The sequence below is a fragment of the Marmota monax genome, unplaced genomic scaffold (assembly GCF_021218885.2).
Source record: "Marmota monax isolate L192 unplaced genomic scaffold, Marmota_monax_Labrador192_F-V1.1 WCK01_AAM20220418_F8-fsc00073, whole genome shotgun sequence".
Lineage (NCBI taxonomy): Eukaryota > Metazoa > Chordata > Mammalia > Rodentia > Sciuridae > Marmota > Marmota monax.
This window is the reverse complement of record NW_026692846.1, coordinates 1,537,237-1,558,765: the sequence shown is the minus strand read 5'-3', so window position 1 is coordinate 1,558,765 and position 21,529 is coordinate 1,537,237. Positions and strand designations below refer to the sequence as shown.

At 54.9% G+C, this 21,529-nt stretch overlaps 1 protein-coding gene and 2 long non-coding RNA genes across 4 annotated transcripts; 1 reads left to right on the top strand and 2 right to left on the bottom strand.

Annotated features, from left to right (window-relative positions):
* Nucleotides 1–3,437: 3,437 nt before the first annotated feature.
* LOC131424348 (uncharacterized) lies at nucleotides 3,438–8,893 on the bottom strand. The gene is made up of 2 exons (XR_009227187.1): nucleotides 8,469–8,893; nucleotides 3,438–4,758 (listed from the first exon to the last, which is right to left on the bottom strand). It is a non-coding gene; the product is annotated as an uncharacterized LOC131424348 (long non-coding RNA).
* A 3,616-nt stretch (nucleotides 8,894–12,509) lies between these two features.
* LOC131424349 (uncharacterized) lies at nucleotides 12,510–14,654 on the bottom strand. The gene is made up of 2 exons (XR_009227188.1): nucleotides 14,380–14,654; nucleotides 12,510–14,029 (listed from the first exon to the last, which is right to left on the bottom strand). It is a non-coding gene; the product is annotated as an uncharacterized LOC131424349 (long non-coding RNA).
* Nucleotides 14,655–14,762: 108 nt separating this feature from the next.
* On the top strand, nucleotides 14,763–17,977 carry Ly6e (lymphocyte antigen 6 family member E). 2 transcript variants are annotated; one of them, XM_046449187.2, is made up of 4 exons: nucleotides 14,763–14,881; nucleotides 16,390–16,497; nucleotides 16,908–17,027; nucleotides 17,124–17,977. In XM_046449187.2, exons 2-4 carry the CDS (start codon nucleotides 16,446–16,448, stop codon nucleotides 17,342–17,344), a joined length of 393 nt encoding a protein of 130 aa, XP_046305143.1. In that variant the 5' UTR covers nucleotides 14,763–14,881; nucleotides 16,390–16,445; the 3' UTR covers nucleotides 17,345–17,977. The 2 variants fall into 2 exon arrangements, with proteins under 2 accessions (XP_046305143.1, XP_046305142.1); XM_046449186.1 differs by having other exon boundaries at nucleotides 14,776–14,881; nucleotides 16,394–16,497.
* Nucleotides 17,978–21,529: the final 3,552 nt, after the last annotated feature.

Genomic DNA, 21,529 nt, shown 5'->3' with positions numbered 1-21,529 from the left:
GTCAAAGGACAGGCAGTGCCTGGCCATTCACATGCTGCCCGGTGGACAAGAAGTGGATTCCCAGAGCAGGGGCGTTCATGGATGGAATGTGAGTGGGTCCACCAGGGCCAACTCCCCGGTGTCGCTCTGGACCCCTCGGTCTGGCTGGCAACCCTGGATGTGGCGAACCCTTTAGGAAGGGCACTTGTGGGGTGGGAATTTGGGTACAGAAAGGGAAGGGAGAGGAGTCCCCGAGAAGTGCCCGGGAGCCCTGCACAGCTCAGCGGCCCAGCTGGGCCCTGGCCACCCCTGCCCTGGCCTGGACGGAGTACCATGAGGGCAAAGCAAGGCTGGAAGGACTGGCCGGCTGCGCAGGTCTGTCCAGGCTCCACCTCTGGCCACCCCAACCCCACAACCGCAGACACCCACACCAAGGGAGGCCGCTTCCCTCTGGAGGCTGCAGTCGCCCCAGACTGAGCTTCTGCTGCTGAGAAACTGATGTGACTCCATTTTTGAGAAACCAGCTTCTACCTCAGGCCTGTCCTAAGGAAGGGGGCAGGACCCTTGTCCTGGGAAAGACCCACAGAGCACTCCTAGGCACATACCCACCCTGCTGAGTTGTTTGTCTGTAAATAACAGGAGAGATCTGCTGCGCCAGGTGTCCCTGACTCAGTCAGGCTAGGTGAGGACCCATAGCAACCCCCTAGCAACCTCCAATCAGCATGAGACAGGGAAATACCTGGGATGCCAGATGACCCCCCAGTAGTTTATGGTGGAAACCATGTAGTTCAGCACGTACTCCCCTCATGGCCTAAACCAATCAGTTCTAAGGAATCCACCTCTTGTACTAGCCAATCACCCCTCCCCAACTTGTTCCCGCCAGTGAATGTGCTAATCAATGTTAAGAGTTGTTGTTTGACTTTCCTGCGGTATGGAATGATTTGCTGTGTGATGTTATGATGCATAGAGTATCCCCCTAAAACCTATAAAATCTCACTGGACAAAGTGTTGGGGTTTTTAGCCCCCTGTTCCCTCCTGACCTGCGGGAGAGATTGGGGGAGCACACCCCGACCAGGACAGGCCAAGAAAGGTAGAGGACTGGCCACCCACACCCAGCCCTCCCTCCCTCCCCGGAGGACAATAAGATGAGCCAGGGAGAACAGTCAAAGCAGGATCTCGTTTAATGAGAAAACACACACAGCTAATATAATGTACAGGAGCCAGTCAGGGTAAAGGTCAGCAGGGTGGGGAGAGTTCACGTGTACACCCATCCTACAGGCAGTAATGGGAGACAGAGCTGTCCGAGCTGTTCGCGAGGGCAGAAAGGTTCTGAGCCTATCCTAGAGGTGATCTGATTCTTCATCACAACCCACAGCAATGCCCTCTGGCTAATCGCCAGGTGCTCTCTTAGCCACATGTGGTCCCAGGACTGGGAAGAGGGTAGCAGCCAGCAAGTTAGGTTTCCTCTTTTCTGATGCAACATGCCCCACGTTACATCATGCCCTACACAAAGGACCAGGACTCACTCCCTGGGACCGCTGCGTTGGGAACGGTTGTGAGTCCAGGCTGGAGCTTGCAATAGACTCTTGTGTTATTGCATCGGACTCGGCTCCTGGAGGTCTATTGGGGTCCCACGAATCTGAATCTGGCATTACACTGCCCTGAAGAAACCTCCATACCTCTGACCCACACTTGCTGAAATTCTCCTCCACTGTGCGTGCCAAGCAGCCCTCTGGTCCTGAGCCAAGTTCCCCTCTTTTCCCAGAACTCAGACCTTTCCTTGGCGACATCCCTTGTTCTCCACGTTCCTTCAGGAAACATGGGCCCCAACCCTACACTCCCTGGACCTGCAACAGTTCCAGAGGTGATTCTGTCAGTCCAGCATCTAATCTAACCTGTGTTGCAGCAGGACATGGGATTGGTCCATGTTCCACAGAGTCAAAGAATGAACATGGTGAACACCACAGAAGTAAGAAGCAGCAGGAATTCTATTTAAAAGGAGAATACAAGACTCAGAGCTCCAGGGGCAGCGTGCCTGGAAGGGGCAAGAGTGTCCTTTAAGCCCGCAGCGCCAGGCATAGCAGTAGGATCCCTTCCTAGGGTCATCTCAGTGGTCTCGGGGACCAGCAAGGCCTCTGCAGCCTCCACTCACCGGGAAGGGCACCACCTTCAGATTCCACACGCAGCTCTCAGCTGAGACACCACTGGCTGCTGAGCTGGCGCCTCCCTTCTGTCATCTGCCCTAAGGCCATTTCCCCGCTTTCATTCACAGATTGGATTCCTGCTCCGTAGGCAGCTGCAGCAGGATGTGAGGTAAGGCCTCCTTCTGGGCTTTGAAAGCTTCAACGTACTCTGGTTCCCATATTAGGGTGGTCCCCCGCCTTGGGCTTACTTGAGAAGTGGATGAAGGGACCTAGCTATCTCCATACCCAGGATCCAAAGCCTGCGGTGTCCAGCGACCCCAGGAATCCTGAGTTGCCATATGGTCTGGGTAGAGGGTGTCCTCCTGCCAGGCAATCCTCTCTTCCCCTCGCCCCCCGCAGACTCCTGGACACAGTTGTGATCCTAGACACTGAGCCTGTGGTTGGCACACAGGGGCTTCCATTTGGACACCTTATACCCTCTACCAGCCAGGTAACCAGGAGCTCTGGAGTGGCCATTTGGCCTTCCTCCTGGGTGTGCACATAGAAGGGTGTCATCCACATCTTGGAGGACAGTTACAGATGACCTGTCTAACATTCTGCCAGGTCCTTGGTAAGGACCTGCCTAAACAAGTGGGGATTAGCTCTGTAAGGCCAGGCAACCTCAGCAACCAAAGGAGGCAGATGTAAAAAGGCCTCCGAGGGAGGCTTTGTTGAGATCCCACCCCGGGGCGGAACTCTCAGACCCAGAGTGGACAGGAAGAGGGTCTGAGGAGAAACCACGTGGGGGGCTGAACCGACTGGAATTTTATGGGGCTTATGGCAGGAAGGGAAGGGCTTGGGTCAGGAAGAGAGATTTTTAGAGTCCCTTGTCCCACTGGAGTTGGTGGGGGAACTGGCTGAGATCCAGGATTGGCCAGGAGACCCCACTGATTGACAGGCGGTCCTGTCAGTGCCTGATTGATGTTTCTTTCATGGGCTGCTTGGTGCTTTGTCCCTAAGTCACTACCATCAACCTGACAATCTCTGAATCCTGTGGTAACACTCTTCAAGTTAATTGAGACCCACATCTGGGTCTTCAAAAGCAAGCAGATATTGTGACTGTCTAGGGGTACACAGAAGACAGTATCCTCCAAACCTAACACCGTAAACCACAGTGTCAGTGTTGGGCACCAGAGGATGGAGGGGCACAGCTACTTCACTGTCATCCTGACACCTTGGACCAGGTGCCTTTCCCTGTTTGGTTTCTGGACTCCTAAGTTGGGGTGTCACAGGGGATATTGCAAGGCCCCAAGTGAAAGGAAAGTGACCACAACACTCGGAGCAACCAAAAGATCTTTACTGCAGCAGTGCAACAAAGAGAAAGGAAAGAAGGAAAGAGAGAGAGAAAAAAGAGAAGAGATGAACAGGGAGAGAGCAAGAGCAAGAGAGAGACAGAGAGCGCGCGTAAGAAAGATAAAGAGCAAGAGAGAGAGCAAGAGAGAGAGGGAGAGAGAGGGGGGCCTGGCAGGAGGGAGTTTTTATAGCCCAAATCTAATGGGGCCTCTGGGTCTGCACGCTGCCTTGTTGGCCCAAGGGGGGTTGAGTGCTCAGCCTTGAGTGGGACTTGACACAAACAGGTGATAAAGGACCAGATAGAGGGGGGTTTGAGTGCGTGGGCTATCTTGCAGCCAACATCTGTTCAGCCTGCCCTGCAGACAACACAGTTCAGCCTGCTCTGCACCCAACATTCCTCCATTTTTGTTTTTCTAAGTGACATGGGGGACGGTGTAAAGTCCTCTGGCTTCTTCCTGCTTAATGGTGGGCGGCGTTAGACCTAGAAGGGGAAGAGGAGGAATGTTTGGGGGACAGGTCTGAGAACACCAGGGCAGCCAGAAATAACACTCAGTGGCTACAGACAACTACTGTGGTAGGGGTAAAGTCCATAAAAGTTCCTTGAAGCCACAAGTCCTTGATGGCATCAAACCAGTCCTAGATGGAGGAGATTCTTGGTGTCAGCCACTGGTCCTGTAGCAGGGACTCTAGGAAGTATTGGAGGTGGCTTGGTTGAACCCAGTAATGTTAAGGGTGACAGACCGCTTGCAACCAGTGGAAGGGCAATCTCCTTGACCCATAAACTGAGAGTGGGTTGTGTCATCCTGGTGTCATGTCGCTTGGATGTAGAAGCGGTATCTGTGGTTTGAGATAAAAACTTGAGAGAGAATAATGATTAGTAAAAGAAGAAGGGGGTTGGCAAGAAATTTTGAGTTTGGTGGGCATGGTGGAAGTCCAGGACTGGACATTTGGAACAAGTGCCTTTTTAAGGTGGGAGACATGGTGGTACCAGGGGGAGTTTAGGTTTGATGCTTCCTTGTGGGGATACTGTAGAGCAGACAGAATAAGCAGAGTGGACGTGCTGGAGAGTAGTTCTCATTCCTAGGAAGTGAAAGAGGGGTTGTGAAAATTGGAAAAAGGGTTAGAGAGGGTTTTAGATGGGCACAGAGTCTCTGGAGCCAGAGGAGTTGGTCATGAGTCGTAGGTGTCCATCTTGGGCATCAGGGCTGGTAGTCTTAAAGAAGAAGTTGATTGACCAGCTTGTTGGTGAATTTGTGTATCTGATCTTGCATGAACTTCTGTAGGCAATTTAATAGACATGGTCCTATTAGGAGAAACATAGAGAGGACTAATAGGGGTCCTGTGAGGGGGAGGAGCCAAGGCCATACTTAACTGAACATTCCCCATGGAGCCTGTTGGCTTAGTTGCTGTCTCCTCTTTTCTAGCTGTTCTTGTCCTTCATTACTCCCAGGAATGACTGGTTTTGGCTTAACTGGTTTTGATAGGTGTTTAAGACCAAGAGTCAGCCGAATTCCCATAGGGGTCGCTCGTGGGGGAACCTGAGAGCAGCTTCATAGTTCTGCTAGTGCCATTTGCACTAGGATAGGTCCAGGTCTTGCTTGACCATGTGGCTTCCCTTGGAAGCATCAGGGATGTCTCCTGTCTCCAATGACCCTCCTATTCACAGCAAATGCACTGATTGGCTTTTCATTCTCCAGTGGTCTCAATAATCTCCCTGATCAGGAGGTTATGTGGCCCAGAGTTGCAAAGCTCTTTAGAGAAGTTCCCTGTTCCCTGGATTCAGACTGACTCAGAGGGCCAGGGCCAAATATTGGTTTTCTTGGACATATTAATTTAACTTTAAGTCTTGATCATAAACATCCAGCAAAGTCAGTTTCACCCTAAATTAAGAGTGTTGGGCTTTAGCTGAAGTCTGGCCTACTTTGGAGTCATTCTGACATGTATTAAGATGGGAAGCACAGCCTTATCCCAGGTAAGGCTAAGATTTATAAATCTTAGGTAAAGTGTTCTAGTATTGAAGCTGATCTTTTTTTTAAAATATTATTTTATAAAATTTACATATATTGTTGCTTGATGTCACATGAATACTAGGTAATACAGTATATTACATTTAAATTGTACCTAGTGTATAGAACTTTATATTAATCTTATTGATAACAGGTCCAGTTATAAAACATTAAATGATATAAATAAATCTCCAATATGTTATTTTTATAAGCCTAAAATAACCATGCAACCTTTTGGAGAACACCAGCTTGATATAGTTTTTTTTTTTTTTAAAGCTTCTATCTTAATGACATATACCTGGAAAATATGAGCACATTTAATATACAAAGAAGAGTAATAGTACCACAATTACTACTGATGTTTTTATATTAGTCAAGTTTAGCTTTTAGAGAAATAACATATTACAATATTGCAAAATAACAGTTGTTGTTTAACCATAGTTGTACATACAGACCTTCTTTAGCACTTACTTAAACCCTCTTATTTACTTAACAGACTCTCTTATCCAGAAACACATTTTCCTTCTATTAAATCCATACCTAGAACCTTCTAATTTCTCTTTCCTATTTCTTTACTCTTTCTTTTTTTATATTTTTAAATAATTCTTGTAAATTTCTGAATTTAGGCAAATTATTCCATTTTAATAAGAGATATTTTGTTATTTGCAGTACACAATTAATCACAACTGTTGACCATTTCATGAAAACATGAACAATGTTTAAGTATATAGAATTATACTGTTGTAGGAACAGACAAGGCAAGGCACCTAAGATAGCACTGAAGATAGGGAAATAGTTTTATTTGGTTGCAACTGGATTCAGAGGGCACTGCTTCTGTTGTAATCAATTAATCCCCTGAACCCCAAGTTTAGGTTGTTTCAGAATTTTGTACCCAACATGTAAGGGAAGGGGCTCAGAAGTTCGCAGTCTGCAGAAGTTCACAGTCTGCAGAAGTTCACAAAAAGCAGTTTGTTTGTTTGTTTTCCCTCTGTTCTGGGCAAGTTAACCCTTCAAGAACACTTGGGAGGGGGAGAGCTTTTTCTTTTCCCTTTCTCTCCTCTTCTCCCCACCCTCCCCACCCCTGCCAGCTGTTATCATGGAGCCCATTTGGTAACTTCCTTATCTTAGAAATGTAGCCTTCTCTGTGAAGCCCCAGCTCAAAGCCAGAGGCCTTGTTCACATATTTTGTGAAAAAACTAGTAAGGGGGTGTCTAGCTTTTTGAGTGCTGATTTTTCCAGCCAGTGACCAAGTAAAACAGGGCAACAGGAAAATAGGAAGTTTATCTACATTTAACTTTTATAGGGATTTTTTTGCTGAAAATCCTAAAATCAGCCATGGTGAAGATTTCTGGAGAAGGTCAGTTAAGCCTTTTCTGTGGGCCTGGGTAAGGAGGGGAAGACGGGAAGGCGGAGCTGAGAGCAGCTCGGTGGATCTGAGAATGAGGAAGGAGTGATGTAAAAGAATAGGATTTTCCCTAGCAAGGAAAACTTGAGCAGTAGAACAGGTAGAGCAGAGGGGAGGATGGGAGTGAATATCCCAAAAAGCCTGTAAGGGACAATTCTTAGTAACCTGTTTTCAGTGATGACAAAGCAACTTTAAAGGCCATTTTCACCAGATCTCTGATAGGGGTCCAAGGGCTCTCCTCAGCTGGTTTGAGCTTTGGGTTAGCTGGTAAGAGGACCTGGTGGCACCTGGTGTGGGCGCTGACAGGAGAAGAGAGGAGTGAGTGGGTGAAGGGATTCCTTCAGTACTTGCTACCTCCGAAAAGAGGCAATGTTTTGAGGAAAGACGGTTGTTTAGGTTTTTGATCTAGTGAGTGGAGAGGAGAAGTCAGGTTGTTCAGGTGGGGGAGACAGTGGAGGGGCTGGGGCAGAAGGTTGAGGGTGAGGACCTATTTGAGCCGGGCGATAGGGTGGAGATTCATCAGTAGGGTCAAAAGTAGTGGATGAGTCCGGAGGAGGAGGAGATTGGGGGTCAGTGGTTGTGGGTGTTGGTTTGCAAGCTAGAAGAATTTGCAGAGGTCTGCAAGAGGTGCAGAGAGCACAAGCAAGAAGAAAGCTTTGATATAGCAGCTTTTTACCCATTTTTTCGAATGCCCACAGTAATTGTAGAGATCCCTTAGAATGGAGGGATCCAGGGACCCAAAAGGGGGGCCATCTGCTTTGGTTGTCTAAGGGATAAGTGGGCCAGGCCTGGGTGCTATATTTGATCAATTTTGGGGGTTTGATGTCTGGTGTCAAGGAGAGGGTTTTGAGGTTATCCAAGAGGCATTGTAGGGGAGAGTCGACCGGCAGAGAGGACACATTACCCATGTCGCAAAGTAGTATAAGGAGGAGGGAAGAGGACGCAAACGTAGTGTAGGGGAGAAGGAAGGAGACGCAACCGTAGTATAAGAGAGAAGGAGGAAACTGATTTATTGGCAAAAGGGGCATCCCCGCTAGAGCCAAAAATCAGGAGTGCCTTAGTGGCAGGTTCGAGCTGCAGAGATTGGTCATCACCGAATCCTGACAGTCGAAGCTCTCATCCTGGACGGAGCTGGAGCCGTGGGAGACCTTGGCCAAGGCTTTTCTTTTCGGGACCCCTCCTGGAGAGGCCGGAGACTCGCAGGGCAGGAAAGAGGGGAAAGAGAGAGACAGGGGAAGAGGGAGGAAGGGGAGGGTAAGTGTCTGAGGACTAGGATTTTAGGAGAGCCACAGAGATGGTGAAGGTCTGGGTGGACTGTGATGTTCAGTTCTCTGTTATGTGTCCCTGGAGGTTACACAGTCCTTTGAGGGAGACCTACAAAGCCTATGCTGGTAACTAACAGCTGGGAAGGGAAGGGAATAATTTTGAACCCAGGAGTCTATTCTGCCCTAGGAAGGAGTCCCTGAGGGCCACCGTAGCCTTAAAGGCTGTGGTGGGGTGTTTTCCTCCCCGCAGGTGGGCAAAGAGGTTTGCCGGACAATCAACGGCCAAATCCTCCTGACACCACCACTGGGTTTAGGACTCCAGGAAGGGGAAACTCACCAATCGAAGGTCGGTGGTGGATGGAGTTCTGGCAGTCGAGAAAATGGGTTCAGGCCTGGGTTCAGGCCATCCGGTGAGTGGCACTTCCGAAGGAAGAGGGACCCAAAAGTGGGTTTTAACCCTCTCCTGGGTTTCGGCACCAATGAAAGGAAAGTGACCACAACACTCGGAGCAACCAAAAGATCTTTACTGCAGCAGTGCCACAAAGAGAAAGGAAAGAAGGAAAGAGAGAGAGAGAAAAGAGAAGAGATGAACAGGGAGAGAGCAAGAGAGAGACAGAGAGCGCGCGTAAGAAAGATAAAGAGCAAGAGAGAGAGAGCAAGAGAGAAAGAGCAAGAGAGAAAGAGCAAGAGAGAGGGGGGCCTGGCAGGAGGGAGTTTTTATAGCCCAAATCTAATGGGGCCTCTGAGTCTGCACGCTGCCTTGTTGGCCCAAGGGGGGTTGAGTGCTCAGCCTTAAGCGGGACTTGACACAAACAGGTGATAAAGGACCAGATAGAGGGGGGTTTGAGTGCGTGGGTTATCTTGCAGTCAACATCTGTTCAGCCTGTCCTGCAGACAACACAGTTCAGCCTGCTCTGCACCCAACACCAAGAGTCCCTGTCTCTTAAGGTTTTGAACGATCTCCAGTAAACCTCTCTTTGCCTCTGGGTGCAGGGGGTACTGTCTCTGGTGCAGGAAGACGGAGGGATCCTCCAAGGTTACTTTAACTGGAACGGTGCTCAACTTGCCCATGTGCCCCCACCGGCCCTACTTCTGGGTTTATTCGGGTTTGTATCACATTCTAATAGAGGTAGACATAATGGGCCCTGGGGTCCCAGATTCATGGTGATGGAAGTCTGAATCTTGAGAGTGTATCTCTTCCCAAGAAAGGGGTAGGGCACTCTGGGACGTTCAGGAATGAACGAGAAAACATCACCCCGTCCCATTCACAGCCTAACTGGGGAGTAAAATATCTAGTGCTGGGCCTCCCAGACTCCCTCGCACAGCATGTTAACAGAGGAAGGCGTCCAGGAGACACACCGGAAAAGCTGGCACCAGTGTCCAGAAGGAAATGACCTCCTGAGACTCGTGCCAGGGTTCATGTGTAGTAATGGGAGTTCTGGGAGCCATTAAGGTTGACCCTGGGCCCCCTCAGGCCAGGTTGGGGGGAATCTCGCCCTGTGAGCCTGCACCCCGAGGACATTCACTCCTCCAGTGATGGCCCTGACTGACAGCACCAGGCCTAGGTCCTCAATGGGGGCTACATCACCTGTTGGCATTCCCACTTTTCTACAGTGCAACCAAATTCCTCTGATTCAAGGTCCACGCCATTCACTCCTTTAACGTCCGGAAGCTTGCTCCCTCCAGGGCCATGACCAGTGCTTCAGCCGCCCGGTCCCTTTCCTCCCTCTCCTCCTGATCTGTTTTGAAAGACAGCCGATAGGAGTCGAGGATGTCAGCTAAGGACTCATCAGGGCCATGTGCCCACGTCTGTGACTTCTCCTCAATGTCTCGTGTCAGATCAGTGGGGGCAGGCAATGGCCAAAGGACGCAGATTTAAAAGGGCCGCTGAACAGGCTTTATTGAGATATCACTCCCACAGAGGGGACAGGAGAAGGGTCTGAGGAGAAACCGAGTGGAAGCTCGACCGGACTGGACTTTTATGGGGCTCACAGCAGGAAGGGAAGGGCTTGGGACAGGAAAAGGTGTTTTTAGGGTCCCTTGGCCCCTTGGAGTTGGTCAGGGGAGTTGGCTGAACTCCAGGATCGGCCAGGGGGTCCTGCTGATTGACAGGCGTTAGTCAGGAGATCTGGCTGATTGACAGGCATTTCAGCCAGCATCTGATTGATGTTCTTTTCCGGTGCGGGCTGCTTTGTTCTAAGTTGCCACTAAGTCGCCACCGACCTAACAGCTACTGCAGGGGTTAGTGGGAACCCTTGGGATTTCTCTGGCCTCTCTACCCTGGCAGGTGTCTTCTCCTAGATGCTCTTCCATCGTGGTGAAGCCAGATTTAAAGAGAGGTAGTTAGTGTAGTAAGATAAAAACTGAAGGCCACATGGAGAATGGAGCCCCGGAAAGCAGAGCAGCCCTCGGGGAAATTGAAATGTTAATGTCCCCAAGGCCCAGAGCCTGTCCCAAAGAAATGTTAATGAAACAGCTCCCAGCAAACAGGGAGGTGCTAATCAGAAGCGGCCCCAGGCCCTTCCTGCCCAGATTACACCTCCCCCCATCTGCCCCTCACCTCTGGGGTCTCCCCACCTACATTCAACCACTGCAAGATAACAAAACAAAGGACAGGGACCCGATGGAAATGTGGGGAAGCTGAAAGAAGACCTTAGCTATAAAAAGGGAAGACCTCCCCTTCCACGTACTCCACCTCTTGGGTCCCCTTCTTCCGGAAAGTCTTTCCTGCTGTCCTTTAATAAAGCTCCCACTGTCCACTCTCCACTGGCCTCCGCGTGCTTCTCTTATCCTTCAGCATGGGGAAGCCAGGGCTCGTCACTGGTAAACCGCGGTGACAGTGGCAGCAATCTTAGCAGGGTCTAGCTTACACTGCAACATAATTTGGGGTTCTCCCTCCGAGCAAGGGAACCTCAGGCCATTCTCCTTCCTTCTTACAAACACACTAAGCTGCAAGACAGCATTGAAGGTCATTCTCCCTCTGGCGGCCATGATTCTCCCTGGAACTCCCACTGAGGCCATGCCTGACAGCAGAAGAGAATCAGGAACCTGAACATCTGTGGATCAGACTTGTCCCAGATTTTCATTAGGCAGTCTAGTGGTGATGAGCAAGTGGCATTGGGGACACTTTATGAAGTAGACATTCAGAATCAGGAGGGCCTGTTTTAGTCAGGTTTGTTTTTTTGTTTTTGCTGCTGAGACCAAAAATCCTGAAAGAACAATTAGAGAGGGGCTGGGGATGTGGCTCAAGTGGTAGCGCGCTCTCCTGGCATGCGTGCAGCCCGGGTTCGATCCTCAGCACCACATACAAACAAAGATGTTATGTCCGCCGATAACTAAAAATAAATAAATATTAAAAATTTAAAAAAAAGAACAATTAGAGAAGAAAAAGTTTACTTGAGGCTCACAGTTTCAGGGGTCTCAGTCCACAGATGGCTGACTCCATTCCTTAGGGACTGAGATGAGGCAGAACATCATGAGGGAAAAGTGTGGTGGAGAAGCAGCTGGGGACAAGGCCACCAGATGCAGAGAGGGAGAGGCTTCAACAAGGACAAAATACAAATGCAGGCCCCAGGGACCCCTCCTCAGCCACACCGACCTGCCTACTGGACCTGCCTAATGGCCACTCGGTTATCCCTTCCAGAGGATCCGGTTAAGGATCCCATAAGCCTATCACTTCACCCCGAACCTTCTTGCATTATCTCACACATGACTCTGGGGGACACCTCACATCTAAACCAGGACAGAACCTTCCTAATGCTAGCCTGTACTCCACGTCAGAGGATCCCATCCTGAGTGGGATCCCCATGCATCCACAATATCGGGGATCTTCCCTGAGGTGTCAGACATACAGCTGAAGTCCCCTGCCCCTGAACCCCTGAGGGTTGATGTTATAGTGCAGAGATGATTAACAAGTAACAGAAACAAAAACTGAAGGGAGTGCCAAGACACAATGTGTCCTGGGTGGGACCAGTGTTAACCAACTTCTGCACCAGGCAGGGGGACTGGGGGCTCCAGGATCCAGGACCAGCCCAAAGCTCAGGGTGAAAAATGGGAAAAGAGGTTTGAAGGACAAGAAGCATGAGTCAGCCTCACCAGACCTGCCCTGCCCCCAGGTGAGACCAAGGACCAAGATTCACAGTGACAGCCAGGCCAGTGCCTGCTGGATTCTACCATGCTGGAGACAACCAGGGCCTGGTCCCAGAGCTGTGAAACAGACTTACAGATGTCACCACAGACATCTTGCAACACACATAGAATCTCACTTTTAGCCCCAAGGAATAAGCCCCTGAAGCCCTTCTAAACTGATCTATCCCACTGTCTCAAGGGGGCAACGTTGCAACGTATGCAGTCGAGGGGAGAAATAATGTCCATGCACTTCTGCCCCTTTCAATGCTTTATTCACTCAAATCACTCCATACAGTTTCACTCTGTAGGTTCTTAACCAAGAAAAAGACAATCCTTAATGCTGGGCACTGCAATAGACATAATCAATTCACAGCAAACAATTCTAGATTAAGTCTAAGTACTGCAAGCACTCTTAATCACAATAGACTAATGACAGACATCCCCTCTGCAAGATAAGTTCAAAAGTCCTAAGTCTTAGGCTTTATGTCCAGCAGATGCCCACCCACTCAGACTGTGGTGACCAGGTCCGAAACCAAGCAGGCTTTTCCTGGCATGCAGTGGACAACCGGTTGAGGAGGGGGTCTTAGGGAGAAGTTGCGGCTCTCACCAAGGTCCAGACAAGGCGGTAGAGTTTGAGAGTGGTGACCATCACGCAGAGGCTCAGGAAGGATGACAAGTGACGGGATGTCAGGTCCTCATCAGGCTCTCTAGCTCAAGTGCATCCTTGTTTTGGGTGGCTGAATCCCTGTTCATTTGCTCTATTATTTTTACTACATTTGGGGGCTTTTGACCCCCCTTTCAATCCTTATCAGCTACCACTGGATTTCTAAGTGACATCATTTACCCTGGGGTCAGAAACATCTGGTCTGGTGTCTCCCCGCCCCCTCATCTTCTCGCCCTTCCCTCTTATCAGGAGAGGACAGCCTGCCAGGGGCTTCACTCTGTTGATCAGGGTCAGGGGAAGTGACTTGTCTGAGGCCACACTGGAGGGCTCTGTGGGTGTGCCTGGTGAGCCTGCAGGTTTCAAACTGGAGTTTTTAAAATGGAGTTGCTTAGGCTCAGGCCTAGGGCCATCCTCACAGCCCCCATCCTATGAGAAGGCATCCTGGAGACCATGCAAGAAGATGGTCTGTCCCTGAAGACTCATGCCCACTGAATGTGCCCCTATCTGGCTCCAATGGCAGGCCTGTTACAGGGCGGCCTTGGCCCCAGCCCTCCCTGGCTACCCTAACACCCTCCCTCACACCCCCACCGTGTCTCCCCCCACCTCTGGGAGTGGAGCTAAGGAGCCCTTTCCCTGGGGCCCTCCCTCCTGTCACTGCAGCTGCCACCCAGCAGGACTGCAGGGCCAGGTGGGACTGCTTCTACAGGAAATGTGCCATAGAAAAGCGAAGTGTGACTGCAGGGAAGAGGTGGTGAGAGTCGGCCGCCCACAGCCATGGAGGGGGCTCCGCAGAGGGCCTGCAGCCAGACACAGCTCCCTGCTGGTGTCCCCAAACAGCGGCCTGCCTGGCCTGCCAGGGTGGAGCTGAGGACAGGGTCCCCGGTGGCTGCAGGGCCACGTGCAGGTTGGCGGAGCCACTTCCTGGGCATCTGGAGACACAACAGCTGATGCTCTGGGAGAGGGGAGGAGAGGCGCTGGGACTTCTAAAGGGTCTTGGTGCCCTTGCACAGGGGCAGGCCAGGCTGACTGGTGGACCCCATGGCTGCTGCAGCACACAGGAGGCTGTGTCCCTCCTAGGGCCAGTCCTGGCAGGACAGGAGGCAGCCCTGGGCCCAGAAGGAGAGGTTCCAGTTAGATCTGTCAAAACCAGTGCCAGGGGGAACAGAAACCAGAATCCCCCACCTCCTATTCCCACCTCATCCTGCCTCCCCCAAGGCTGCCCAACCTTGGGATGGTCCAGGGACAGCCCAGCATGGAAGCAGGTGCAGGCTAAGGACAGGCTTAGGGCCCGGTGTTGCTAAGTCCTCTGGCCTCTTCACCCTCCCCACCCACCCATTCAGCCAAGGGATTCCCACACTGCACCTTGGGCCTCGGGCAGATGGGTCTGGCCCCCATAAGCCTGGGCATCAGTGACTGTCACCCTGACTGGTGGCCAGTTAAGCCTCACCAGGCTTACCCTTCTGGATAGCGAGAAGCACCGGCCAGGCACGTGGCAGGATCCGGTGGACCCGGTGGGAGAGTGGGCCCCGCCGGGACTCAGGTACACCTTGTGTGAGAGAGGGGCTACTGAGGTCTCAGTTCCCTCTCTGGGTGTCACATGGAACCTGGGAACGCCGCGGGCTCACAGGCTCCAAGTCAGTGTCCCAGGATGGAGGGCCAGCGGCGCAGCCACTGGACCCCTGTAGGCCGGCACCTGGACGATCCTCGGGTCGGGAACGCGTCCCCCGAGACCCCCGCCCCCAGCACGCACAACGCCGGGGCCCGCCCCCGCACCCCGCGGAGACCGCCCCCCGCCCGCCGCGCCGCCCCGGCCCCGCCCGCCCGCCCGCCGCCTCCCTATCCGGCGCGGCGCTCGGCGTGCAGGGGAGGCTCGTGCAGGGGAGGCTCCTGCGGTCGCCGTACGCGGCGCGCGAGGTTGGGCAGCTCGGCGAGGCCGCGGCGCCTGCGTCCTCCCGGCGGTGAGTCTGTGGGGCCCGGCCAGGGTCGCCCACGTAACCTGCGGGGACCCGACCGGCGGGCCGCCTGGGCCGCAGTGCGCGCGGACGGGGAGGGAGGGGACAGCGAGAGCAGCGCACGCGGAGGCGCCGGGAGGGTCGGAGGAAGCTGGGAGTCGGGGGCTGCCGGCGGGCCTTCCGCAGGGTGAGCCCTTCCTCCCATCTCCCAGCCGTCCCCGCATGTTTCCGAATATCTGGGCAGAGCCGGCGAAGACCGCTGCCCGGCCCTCTTCCAGTGGACGCGGGGCCCATCACCCAACTCCAGGCAGCCGGACTTCCCGCGTGGGGTCTGGGGAGGGACAGCCTGCCAGACTGGAGGAGGAAGCCGGGAACCTGGGGAGAGCCCCTGGCGGGAGGGGGAGAATTAACTACCTGGGGGGTTGATTACCTGGGGGCTGGAACCCGCCCTAGGGAGGGGGAGCGGATGGCTTTGTTTTGACCTAGATTATGCATGCGAAGGAGGTGCCTCCTGAGGTGGGCCACCTGGTCCCTGGAGGCCTGGACTGACTACCACTAGATTCCTGGCTTTTCCAGAGACAGGGGAGCTGGGCCTGGGTCCCAGGGGCACTGCTCCCTGGGCCTGTTGGCTCCCTTTGGCTGCCTTTCCTTTGCCCATTCAGAAACATAGGTGTTCCCGGTCTCCACCCCAGTGGATGCCTTTACTCATCCCTGCAGGGCCTGCTTGGTCAGGTGCCCCCAGTGGGTGGGTGGGGATGCCTGCTGGACCTGTTTGTCCCTGTGCATGCCAGAGCTTCCTTGGAGACAGCTCAGGATTCCTCCATACCACAGCCTCACTTTATGGAGGAAGAGCTTCTTCCTGCCTGGGCTGCCTGGTGGCAGGAACAGACGCGGCTGAGCTTGGCACTAACATTGGCCATCTGGGACTCCTGTTCCAGACTCTTAAGATGTCAGTAGAGGTTCAAGCTGGATGGGAGAGGCCTGGGGCCCATTTGCACAAACCCGGCCTGCAGCTTTCCCTTCCAGAGTCTCCTGCGAAGACCTGCACCCCTTTATCCCAGGGCCTCTGGGCCGCCTCTCCCCCACCAGGGCTGGTCTGAGTACCAGACTCCTTCTGCAATTCTCCAGAGAATCAAAACCCAGTTCCTTCTCCACCCAGTGCCACTGACCCCTGCCCAAGAGAGGACTCGTGGTGCAGGACAGCAGCCCAAAGGAGCCCCCCTGCTCTGCCCTAGCCACACTGTGCCTGTCCTGCTGTGTGTCAGCCTGGCCACAGGTGGCCACCTCACTGAGCCCTTCCCAGCCCCAGGTCTACCCTCAGGGGAGTGCAGACTCAAGGACCCAGCTGACCCTAGGAAAGCAGGGTGCTGATTAGCTTGTATCCTTAACCAACATTTCCCCACCTCAGCGCGGGCAGCGAGGCCACTCCCTGGGCCTCTGTTTCTGTGGGATTCCAAAAATCTTGATGGTATCCTTCACCTGGGCTGCCCTCTAACACGGTGCATCTCTCCCAGCAAGACAGGTGTCTTTGGCTTTGAGTTCCTGTGGACGGCCATCTGTCCCCTCCAGCATGAGGGTCTTCTTGCCGGTGCTGTTGGCTGCCCTTCTGGGTCTGGAGCCAGGTGCGATGCCCTGGGCCCCGGACCTTCTCACAGACCATGCCCTCCCCCGGCTCCCTCTCCCCGACCCCTGGGCGGTCATTCAGTGGTCCTCCCAGGACAGCCTCTGTGGGACCTTCTGGCTCCTCTTCCCCAGTGAAGCGAGGCACTTCTGCCTCCAGTGTTAGGGAAGCCTCAACACTGGCCAGGCCACACTGTTGTCACCCGTGTTTGGGGGTCACTTGAGCTCACCAGGGCCAGGGTCTGGTGTTATTTGTCATTGTCTTGTCTTGGTACCCAGCCCAGAGCCTGGTGTGTAATTGTTGCTCAGTAAATGCCCACAGCTGGTTAAGTACAGAGGGCAGGCCTGGGAGGCACACTGGAGGCCGCCTCCCACAGGAGGCAGGTGTCACCCAGTGTCCCTCCTTCTGCAGTGCACTCTCTGGTGTGCTTCTCCTGCGTCAACCAGAACAGCAATCTCTACTGTCTGAAGCCCACCGTCTGCTCCTCTTCTGACAACTACTGTGTGACTATATCTGCCTCTGCTGGCATTGGTGAGTGCTGGCCAGGAGCACCTCAGCCTCGCCCACCCGACCCCTTGGCTGTCTCCCATGGCCAGTGCGACCCCTCACAGTCTGGTTTTCCTGCAGGGAATGTCGTGGACTTTGGACACACCCTGAACAAGGGCTGCTCCCCCATCTGCCCTGGTCCTAGCGTCAATCTCGGCGTGGCGTCTGTGGGCACCCACTGCTGCCAGAGCTTCCTGTGCAATTTCAGTGCCGCCGGCCGGGGACCGCGGGCCAGCACCGCACTGCTCGGCCTCGGGCTCCTGCTCAGCTTGCTCTCTGTTCTGCTGAGACTGGGCCCCTGACCTTCTGGACCTGAGTCCCCCATGTCCCCCAGCTCAGGAAGAAAAGCCCCATCCCTCGCAGATCCCAGGAGGCTATTGGAGCCTCCAGCTCCTTGGCGTGCCTGATCCCCCCACCTTGGGCCAGAACCACCCCCTGCACCTACCCCTGCACAGCCCCTACCCCATGTGGGGCCAGCCGCCCTCACTTCTGCAACCAATTGTGTGACCTTTCTCAAGGAACCAGGACGGGATGAGGGTTCCCCTGAAGTCTTAGGGTCCCCAAGGGCAGGACTGAGCCTTGTGGACACCAGAGGGACATTTAAGCCATCAGCCCTAGGCGCACTGAGTGTGGGGTGGTGGCAGACACCAGCGTTTTGTGAATGTTTAGGTGCGAGTCCCTGGGATGGTGTTGTGAGAGGGACAGGAGAGTCCCGGGCAGCAGCAGCCCCCGGAACCCTGATTCACCAGACCCCCCCATCTGCACCCACATTGCACTCACTTCAGGGGTAGCCTTTAGGGGCGGGGGGCTCCCAGTGCTTCCAGGCATGGGCTCCCAGCCCAGGTCCTGCTGAGCCCTGCCTGGCCCTCCTTGCTCCTGCACTGGCACCCCGCTGCTGCCTCAGTGCCTCAATAAAACGTTGCCACCCCTCTTGACTACGGTAGTTGCCTCTCCAGCCGGCCTCTGAGTCCACCTCCCAGAGGCCCTCCTGGAAGCAGGAGCTGAGGTCCTCTGGTGTAGTCCTAGATGGAGGCCCCATGGGGCAGTAGAGGAGGAGGTCTCCAGGCCTGTGACCAGTGACCACTGCCATGCCCTTTACCCTGCCCTGGAGTGAGGTCCATTGAGTGGGTCTGCATCCACAAGGCCAGGGGGAGGCCTGGGCAGCAGCCTGGGTTGAGGAGCTCTGAGAGTGGGGCCGCAGTCCCCAGGGCCTATGGAGGAGCAGGAGACCCCACAGAAGGTGGGTCAGGCTGGTGCCCCCAGGAAGCATGACCCCTGGCCATGGCCTGTGCTAGGCTGAGCTCCTGGCTTAGGGCTAGTGAGGCGGCAGAGTTGCCTGTCATCTTAGACATGTCCCAAGTCTCCTGGACAGTGGCAGGGTCTCCTAGCCCTGCTTGTGCCCAGGTCCTAGGGGCCCAACAGGGTATGGCGGTCTCCATGAGCACACACAGCAGGCTCTGAAACCTGTGAATGTAGTGTCCCTTGCTCCAAGTCCAGGGCCTCCACCCAGTGCCCTGAAGGCCTGGGGGGGAGGCTGCCTAGAGCACAGCCCTGCCCCGTGAGCACCGACGATGCTCTGGAGCAGCAGCTAGAAACACCTCAAAGCCTGGGATGACCGGAAACGAGGATGGGTGCCCGTCCAGGGGAATCTGAGCTTGTCCCCCAAGAAGTTGAACCCAAAGCCATGGTCAAGAATTAGAATCTGACTCCAGTGGCCCCGGGCAGCGAAGGCCTCCTGACCAAGGCTTGTGCTGGCTCCCACTTCCTGTGTGCAGTGCCCAGGTGTCATTAATGTGGTTATTCTCATATAACTGTGAGGTGGGTGGAAGCACTTGCTGTTGGTAGGGGGGCCTGGTTCCCTTAGGGCGAGGCAGCCCACACCTGGGACTGTGGGTCCTGCCCTCACACACACACACACACACACACACACACACACCCACCCCGTCCCAGGGGAGGCAGAGGCTGGCAAGAGTCCACCTGGGAGCCTGGGCTGGGGGGAGGAGCTGGAGGCTGAGTTTCTATTTCCCGACTTTGGATGGAGGAAAGGGGAGGAGCCCAGAGGCTGGGTTCTGTTTGCTGAGCCCTGAGGGGGAGGGGGGGCGCCCGGGCCTGAGCTGCTGGAGGGGAAGCAGGCCCATGCCCCACCTGGGGTGGTCTGAACTCCACAGAGCCCCGGCAGGCCCAGGCTGGGGCCAGGGGCCAGGTGCAGGCTGCCAGACTGCCCACACTTAACCAAAGCCCAGGTGGCAGGATGATACCTCCCGGTCCTGGGTTGATGGTGGGACAGGAAAAGGACTTTGATTTCAGTATGTCACCCTGGAAAGACGCTGGGTCTAAAGGCAGGTCTGGGGTACCAGTAGCAGCGCTGGGGTTGCTAGTGGGGAGCAAACAGGCCAAGGTGGGTGTGCCTGGTGTAGAGCATGGTCGGCTTTTGTCTTTCAGGTGCTATCCACTGGGTTTGTGGTCCTGGAATTCAAAATACATTGAGGGAAAGAATAACTAGGACAGGACGGGCCAGAGAGAACGGCCAGGTTACTAGAGTCGTCCACCACCACGGCACATCAGCCCCAAGTTCTCTGATATCTTCCCACAGATGGGTGTTTCTGGAGGGTAACTGGACCTGCTCACCCTGGGCTCTGGTTGGCTCCTGGGGGGTGCCTCCCAGCTGTGCTTGGCCTGACTAGAACCTCTAGCAAGATACTTCAGAAACCTCCTGCCCAGCCTCTGTCCCTCCTGCTCCCACCAGCTGGCCAGCCAGGAGACTGCCTCCTCCCCAGGCCTGTTCCCCTGCTGGGACTCCCAAGAGTCCCCAGCCTGCTGACCCTGGGCTCCTCACTGTCCACGTCCCTTGCACAGCCAGTGGCCATGAGCAGCCTGGGCCTGGGGTGTCCCAGCTTCCAGGGTCTCCAGTCCCCCCTGGACTCCTCACCTTTCTTCCCTCTCCCCTGGGCCAGGCCCCACAGCAAGTCCTCCTGAGGGCCTGGAGCCCCCAACTGCCCCCGACCACCCCAGCTGCTCCTGGGCTTCAGGGTGGGTAGCAGGGAGCCTGGGGCCTGTGGATGCTGAGTTGTGTGGTGAGGCTGCTGCCCTGTGGGTGCCCAGGTGTGGCCTGGCTGGGGGGCAGCGGGAGTCCTGGACCGGAGCCTTCAGCTTATGGCCAGAGGCAGCTGGAGGGGGCGGGGCTCAGGAGGTTGAGTGACTTGAGCAACCTCCCGACTGGCCCAGGGCCTTCCCCAGGCCCCTATGGCGATAGGGGCTCGTGGCCCCTCCAGAGCTCAGGGCAGCTGCAATCTCCAGGGCCCCCCTTTCTGTGGAGAGGGTCTCAGGAAGATATGAGGGCGCTGCTGGGCGTGATGGACACAGGCCGAGCAGGCCTGGGGGGCGTGCTCTCCTTCCTGTGGGCAAGAGGTTGGCTGGCCCCTTGGACTTCCTCCAAGGACCCCTGAAAGCCCACAGGGACACTGATGCCACTCAGGAAGAGTGAACCTGCCCTGAGCCCACAATGAAGACAAGCCCAGGTCTCCCAGACCAAGGTCTCCAAGCTTTGCAGGACTCCTGGGACACTCCCCAGGAGGCCCCACCACAGCCCCCTGCTCAGGTGCTGGATCCTCCTTGGGACTGACTGTGAACAGGGCAGTGGCCACACACAAGGTCCCCTTCACACCCTGTGTGACTGATGATCCCTGCCCAGGCCTAGTGATGGAAGGGGGCGTAGGTCAGGGGTCAGAGGTAAACCAGTGGGTCTGCCCTCATACAGGCAGGAGAACTCCTGTGGGGTAACAGGGGCTTGCCCCTCCTCACTGGAGTCAGGGCACCATGGTGAGGCTCGTGGCCCCTCATTGGAGCCCCTGCCCCAGAGATCTCACCCCTCATGCATGCCCCTTCCTCCTTGTCCCCCTCTTGCGAGCCTGTCCCCACCGACAACAGCACCCCTCGGTGCACGGCCAGCAAGCTTCACCGCCTTGCGTCTAGGTGCAGTGCGGGCCGGGGTGGGGGCCAGGCCTGGGGAGATGGCAGGTAGGGCCCAGCACCCTGTGGCCCAACTTGCCTCCTGCCACTCCAAAGCAATTACAGTGACCCTTGAGCCCTGACCTTCTCTGGAGGTCCAGGCAGAGAGACTGTGGTGGGGGACAGTTTAGGGGAACAGAGATGCTGGAAATTCCCACCATTTGACAGCCCTTCCCCAGGGTCACAGAACCTTCCTCAGGCCTGCTAAGAGGGACTTTGACCCCCATTTGTCCCCCAGATCCACCAGGGGCTCCTGGAGGACCACACACAGATTCTCTTGCCCCAGAGGGTGACCCTCCATATCCCATTCCATGCCCCCAGCTACTCGCAGGATCAAGCATTGCCCTCCCCAGTGCTGTCCCCAAGTTCCCCAGCCCAGCCCCTTCGCTGCTCCCCTCCCAGGCTGAGCGCCTCTCCCCACACATGCTGGTCAGCCACTCGCTGGGGGCCTGATCTGGGAACCTAGGGGCCCCTGACGT